Raw genomic sequence first — 7,053 nt, forward strand, 5'->3', positions numbered from 1 at the left:
AATTTTGTTGTTATTACATCTATGCAATTATATATTCACAGAAAAGTACCACATGATGACTTATGACCCTGCAACTCATATCAGCATGCCGCCATAAATAAAAGTTCTTACTTAAAACCAACAATAGTCGCGTACACCGCTAAGCACATTTTGCATATACAGGTTACCCTTATGCATATTATCTTGTAAATATTCATCTCATGGGCTTCACTGGCAATAAATAATTTAAGACCCCATCGCTATTCAACAAACCAGCAGGATTTATAAGCCGGGGTTTTTTTTTTTTTTTTCAAAAGTCGGGTGCAATGGACCAGTTCTGTTAATGGCCAAAAATGCAGCATGTTTATGGTACATTTATTTCGTACTACGTGAGATATGAATGTATGTATTATCCAATATTAATTAGATGTGTCTTTAATGGAGAACAATGCAGCTCAGATGACTTTGTGGAGATAATGACAAATTATGGTTTATGCTACACATTCGTACCACCACCGAATAAAACCCTCATCAACGATATTGGTAAGATTATAATGCAATTATGTTTCCGACAATATACATAAATAACTAAATGTTGCTTCCAACTTCCAAGAATTAAAATTAAGTAGTAAAAGGAACGTGCTGTTTTGGCATAATGTAATGGCAGAGATAAAGAAAAATGAATCAAATAAATTTAAAAACATCCGAATGTTATTAACATCTTGTAATTTCTTTAAACAATAATAATAGGCCTATGAGGTTTTTTGCTCTATATTTTTCAATTTATGGTTAATATACAGAATTGAATACAATTTCTTAAATTTACTAGATTCATACAGACAAAAAAAATCGTATGAATTTGTACGCGCTCTTTAGTAGCGCGCTGGCATAAATTGATAAAACCGCTCTAAAAAAAAATCCTCAAAACACCCTTTTTTACAGCCTTTTATACCATAACTTTGGAACTGCTGATCAGATCAATTTCCTCTTTTTTTAAAATACAAGATCTATCTATCTTCTATCTAGAGGGAGAAGGGAGAGGGAGGAGGGAGAGGGAGGAGGGAGAGAGAGGAGGGAGAGGGAGGAGGGAGAGGGAGAGGAAGAGGAAGAGGACAAGAACATTAAGAAGAACAAGAACAAGAAGAACAAGAACATCAAGAACAAGAACAAGAAGAAAAAGAACATCAAGAAGAACAAGAACAAGAAGAACAAGAACATCGAGAAGAACAAGAACATCAAAAAGAACAAGAACATCAAGAAGAACAAGAACATCAAGAAGAACAAGAAGAAGAACAAGAAGAAGAACAAGAAGAAGAACAAGAAGAAGAACAAGAACAAGAACAAGAACAAGAAGAACAACAAGAAGAACAAGAACAAGAAGAACAACAAGAACAAAGAACAAGAAGAACAAGAACAAGAACAACAAGAAGAACAAGAACAACAAGAAGAACAAGAACAAGAACAACAAGAAAAACCAGAAGAACAAGAAGAACAAGAAGAAGAACAAGAAGAAAAACAACAAAAATCAATAACAATAATAACAATAACAATAACAATAATAACAATAACAATAATAACAATAACAATTATAACAATAACAATAATATCAATAACAATAACAATAATAACAATAGCAATAACAATAACAATGATAACAATAACAATAACAATACCAATAACAATAATAACAATAACAATAATAACAATAACAATAACAATAATAACAATAACAATAACAATAATAACAATAACATAATAATAACAATAATAATAATAATAATAACAGCAATAATAATAACAATAATAATAATAATAACAATAACAACAACAATAATAATAACAACAATAATAATAACAACAACAATAACAATAATAACAACAGCAATAATAACAACAATAACAATAATAACAACAATAATAACAACAACAATAATAATAACAATAACAATAATAACAGTAACAATAACAATAACAATAACAATAATAAGAATAACAATAATAACAATAACAATAATAACAATAACAACAATAACAATAACAACAATAACAATAACAATAACAACAATAACAATAACAACAACAACAACAACAAATAACCTCAAACTAACCAAGACCACCATGAACAGTGAAAATTAGTTCTGCATCCGCTGTAGTTTGCCAAGTTCAGATTAAGGTAATCCATGCTTGAGACTTACACCAATCCAGGCATGAGGTAATGGAAGCATGTACCAGTCTGACTGTTGCCCTTCTATAAAGTTACTTTCTAATGCTGCATATTTTCCTGATTCCTGAATATGATAATACAAATTTTCAATGTGCTGCGTAAATTGCATTAGTGAATCAAATACAGCACCCAAGTTCCTGACTTCTGCATTGACATCAATAAGAGTGAAAGAAATCATAACAGAGCTCATGGGACTATCGTTTTACAAATTTGGAAACAAAATGGATTATCTCGGTCTGATTCGTTCAGTGGGAAATTGTAAGCTACCGCCCAAGATTGAACATCAGGAATACAAGAGGACAACTTGGTTACTGCAAGCGATCTGTCAGATGGTTTTAACTGGTAGTATAACTGTGCATCGTCTGCATAAAGCATGACCTGAATCCATAAGCTTTGATAATTTTCCATAGGGGTGGTGAATATAACTGTAACAACAACGGTCCAAATACCGAGCCCTGTGGGAGGCCACAGTCTTGCTTTCTCTTATCAGGTGTCAAACCATGAATAACAACGAGCGGATCGTTGAACTGAGTTTTTTTTTGGCTAGGCCAGGCTGACCATAGCGGATTCACCGCGGACTGACTCGAGCGTACCGACCATGTGTCAAATTCTGGCCAGCGGACTAAAAGCAGCCAGGAAGGCGTGGAAGCCTGACTGATGGGCTTGCTACTTGAGGCCTATGATAGGCCTCATTTTGGCGGATGGATTGGAGAAGTAAGATACAGATTTTTCAATGTTTTTTAACTGCTGTCCCAATTAAAAAATGTGATAAATAATGAAATATGGAAAAAAAGTATTCAATAAGATGCACAAATAATAAAAACATAATCCATACGTTCGATTAACTTTACACACGAAACGTGCATCTTTTCAGCTCGGCTACATTTCGCCTGATATATATAGTTGGTAATATTATACCCCTATAATACAACAACCAGCGGATGCAAAAATTTGGCGCGACAGCAGGGCGAGAGTTTGTAATCTCAGATTATCTTGTTATTATTACAGTCTATATTATAGTCGGCCACAAAAACCGACAGGCGAGCGTGCCGCTTGAACCAGCGCCGATATTATGGCTGTACGTTGAGGCGCCCTTGCCTGAGGCGCCCTTGCCTTAACCGCTCGGCCATAACCGCTCGGCCATTCAACTAGCACAAACTGTTTGCCATTTTCTTTATTTTAGGATATACATACGGTTTGAGTTTAATTTTGAACGTCGAAGTGCAGGAATATTACGCCGCACCAAGAGAAAATGTTGGATTTCGAATATATGTGGCAAATGAAAATGAAATTCCAGATTTGCAGGCATCTGGAATCGATGTGTCACCGGGAGCGCAAACGAAAATAGCAATTCGGAAATCAGAGGTAAAATAATAAGATTATGTGATTACATTATTTACAAATAGACAGCTAATGCTCATTGTATTTTATATTTTATATTTCTGTTATACTAATTTATTGAATTTAACGGAAGAGAACTTTTAAGAGTTAATTTTAGCCTAATTTATACTCGTTGGTGTGTTGATAATTTAGTGAATGTTTTTAAGTATAATATCTCTCAGTTTCGGAGGTTTTTGATGAAAATTAAATTAAAAAATTACGTCACTTTTTTCTCAGTGTTTGTTTGTAGTGGTTATTTATTATTGTTTCTACAGATAACCAGTTTACCATTTCCGTACAGTGATTGCATCAAAGCGGGCGCTGAAAATCTGAAGTATCTTAGCGAACCATACACACACAATAAATGTATAATCGAATGTGAATCGGAATTTGTCACCCAACATTGCTCATGTAGAATGTATCACTCTCCCGGAGGTTAGTAAAAGAACAATTCAATGCACGTATGTCTGAACTGCCAAGGCTGCTATTCCGAAGCTTTGTAGGTATTCTGCCAAGGCTGCTATTCCGAAGCTTTTTAGGTATTGAAAACATGGAACTACTGGTATTAAAAAAAACAATAGGTGGTAAACTAATATTTGAATCATTAAAACAAACAAACAAACATACCGTACTAACGTTTATTTACATTTCAAAAATATTTGAGAATAAAACGGAATTCTCGTTAAAACTGTTAAGATATTTAACTATATAAACCAATATAAGTATACGGTACTCACTGAACAGTTTCGTCTACCTCTCACCTCGACTTCATTATAAAAAAATCTACTATATTTATTTATCGCAAACCAGAAAAATTGTTTGCACATTTTTTACAATAACAAAAGACATAATTAAGAGGAAAAATATAGCGATGCAACAACGTCCCTGCTTCATTCTTTGCAAAAATGTGGTAAGGAAGGAATTAGTTGACATGACATTGCCACGCATTATTATGAGAGATGTTATTTGAAAATAGTACCCCACTATTTTTCATATATTTATTTATATAGTAATGATGATAATGATAATGGTGGTGATAATAATGATAATATCTTGATATGTATTGAACACCAAAACGTCTACCAATATGACACGTGGCTGGCATCTATGCTGTTGTCACACATCAATAATCAATACGTACTTGAACTTGACACATGATTGGCATTTGTGTTGTTGTCTATGCACTGATACTCAATACGTGCATTACCGTGCCACATGTTTTGCAGTTTGTGGTGTTGCCTATACACCAATCCATCATATGTACATTACCTTGCCACTGGGTTGGTGTTGTTTACACACCAATTTACCATGTACATTACCTGGAAAAATAATGTGTCTTTGTAATGCCACTTCCCGTCTGCAAGTCAATCCAGAACTCATGCGAAAACACAACATGTCACCAACCCCATTAGCAGTACTAAGACATCCTCGACCAGAAAACTTCTCTCCATTGAAAAGACATTGATCTGAGGAGCATTAGCCATGGGAACATCGACCACCTATAAAAAGCACTGGCTACATTTCAAAGAATTCCTAAAAACTCATAAAACCCCTCTGACTCTTCGAAGTCCAGAACGATGCATTTCGTTGTATATCTGCTACTTACATAAACACAAGTTGGCTCTCACTAATACGCTCCTATCTGTGTGCCATTTCATTTATGCATAAGGCAAAGAATCTGCCAGACCCTACTAGCACACCACTAGTCCATACTGTGCCGGGGTGCAAAGAATGCTTTTATTACGCCCCTTCAAGCCATAACCACACCTATTTACTTAAAACTATTGACTCACCCAAGGTTCTCTACTCGCGACAAGTACGAACACTCACTTTATAAAGCACTTTTCCTGGCCTGTTATTACGCATCTGTCTAAGAGCCAGTGAAGTAGTAATATAAACAGGATAACTAGATAAGTCGTAATAAAGTCTTTTCACATTTGGAACTTTCAAAGACCACAAAGGATCTAAACCAAAATGTGTAATACATGCTAAACCCAGTAAAAAACTTTGCATAGACAATGCTACGCTACAAAGGTACCAACTTCGCCCGAACCTTAAAAGACAGTTTTTCATACAAAAAGATGGCACCCCTTTAAACAGAAACATCAGTTCAAGGAAGGGAAAACTGCACAACTTGCAAATTTAGAACACACATGGTATAACACGTATTCCTTCGCATAGGCAGAGCGACGTAGCTTCACATGCAGGGTGCAAATGTTAGCGATATAAAAGCATCTGGGAGGTAGAAAAGTAAAGTTTATGAAAAATACATAAGATCATTGTAACCCTCAACCAGTGGCGGCGCCAGCGGGGGCAGAGGGTTTCCCATCCCAGCCATTTCTGGCCATCTAGAAGTTCCATTTTTTTTTAAATGTCGTTTTGGGAGGAGGGGACACCCCCTCCAATACCTACTCTGGCTCTGGCCTTCAGATAACACTGCGCGCTATAGTTACACCCAAAAATACTTAGCCCCCCCCCCCCATAAATTATATCCTAGAGCCGCCACTGCCCTCAACAACCAATAGCCGTTACGACTTACGATTTTTACAACTTACTAGAAATGCAGGCATCAGTTTAAACTGAACACGGTAGGGCTGCCTCGAACATTTTTTGCAAACCCCAAGGCTGTGACTGACGCTATAAGATCACAGTGGAGGGTCAGCATAGGGCTGACTTTGTATTAAGCATTAGGATCTTAATCAAAGATTGAAACGACTTGTCAGCAACACCACATACACAAAGCTACTCTCACACTATCACGACCGACACCGTCATGGCCAGGTCGTATGGCAAGCCGTTTTATCATTTACCTCTGAATTGCAGTTAAGTCGAATGCATTACAGTTAACTGTAATTCAATTACAGTTAACTCGAATTGAATTCAAGTTAACTGCAATACATTGGATTGCAGTTAACTTGAAATGAATTAGAGTTAACTCTAATTCAATTGCAGTTAACTTGAATGCATTTCAAGTTAACTGCAAATCATTTCAAGTTAACTGTAATGCAATTCAAGTTAACTGCAATTCAGAGGTTGGTTGTAATTAGCGTTAAGTTAATACGATTGGTTGTTTGCGTTTTCGTAATATCAGTGCTATATGATTGGTCAGCCACAGTTGGTTGAATTACAGTTATGGTGTATTTTCATTAAGTAACTGTGATTGGCTGATGTGCTTTTTCCGGTCGTACTTGCCCGGTAAAAAACAAATCATCAAAACGGTCGTTCAAATTTAATAAAAATTGCGTCTGATCATTCTGATGATGTACTTTCTACCGTTGGACAAACTGTTCGTAATGTAACTGCAACATTAGAACAGGGAAACACTGATTATAATCAATTACAGAATAATTTAAGAACATGTATTCGTAATGTAAATAGGATTTCTGCGACGTTAGACCAACAGTCATTGGAGGAAGTGGTACAATCAATACAATATGATTGAACTGAGGAGGGAGGTAGAGGGGCTCGAG

General features: G+C 35.7%; 1 protein-coding gene across 1 annotated transcript in view; it reads left to right on the top strand.

The window, feature by feature from the left end:
* Nucleotides 1-418: 418 nt before the first annotated feature.
* LOC117116579 (acid-sensing ion channel 3-like) overlaps nucleotides 419-7,053 on the top strand; it is a 14,426-nt gene continuing 7,791 nt past the window's right edge. The window contains exons 1-3 of the mRNA XM_033260645.1: nucleotides 419-522; nucleotides 3,387-3,568; nucleotides 3,859-4,018. Of these exons, the coding sequence (XP_033116536.1) occupies nucleotides 456-522; nucleotides 3,387-3,568; nucleotides 3,859-4,018 (409 nt within the window). The 5' untranslated portion in view covers nucleotides 419-455. The remainder of the gene's footprint in view (nucleotides 523-3,386; nucleotides 3,569-3,858; nucleotides 4,019-7,053) is intronic.

The sequence above is a fragment of the Anneissia japonica genome, unplaced genomic scaffold (genome assembly GCF_011630105.1).
Source record: "Anneissia japonica isolate Jap-2015-1 unplaced genomic scaffold, ASM1163010v1 scaffold287964_len165734_cov163, whole genome shotgun sequence".
NCBI lineage: Eukaryota > Metazoa > Echinodermata > Crinoidea > Comatulida > Comatulidae > Anneissia > Anneissia japonica.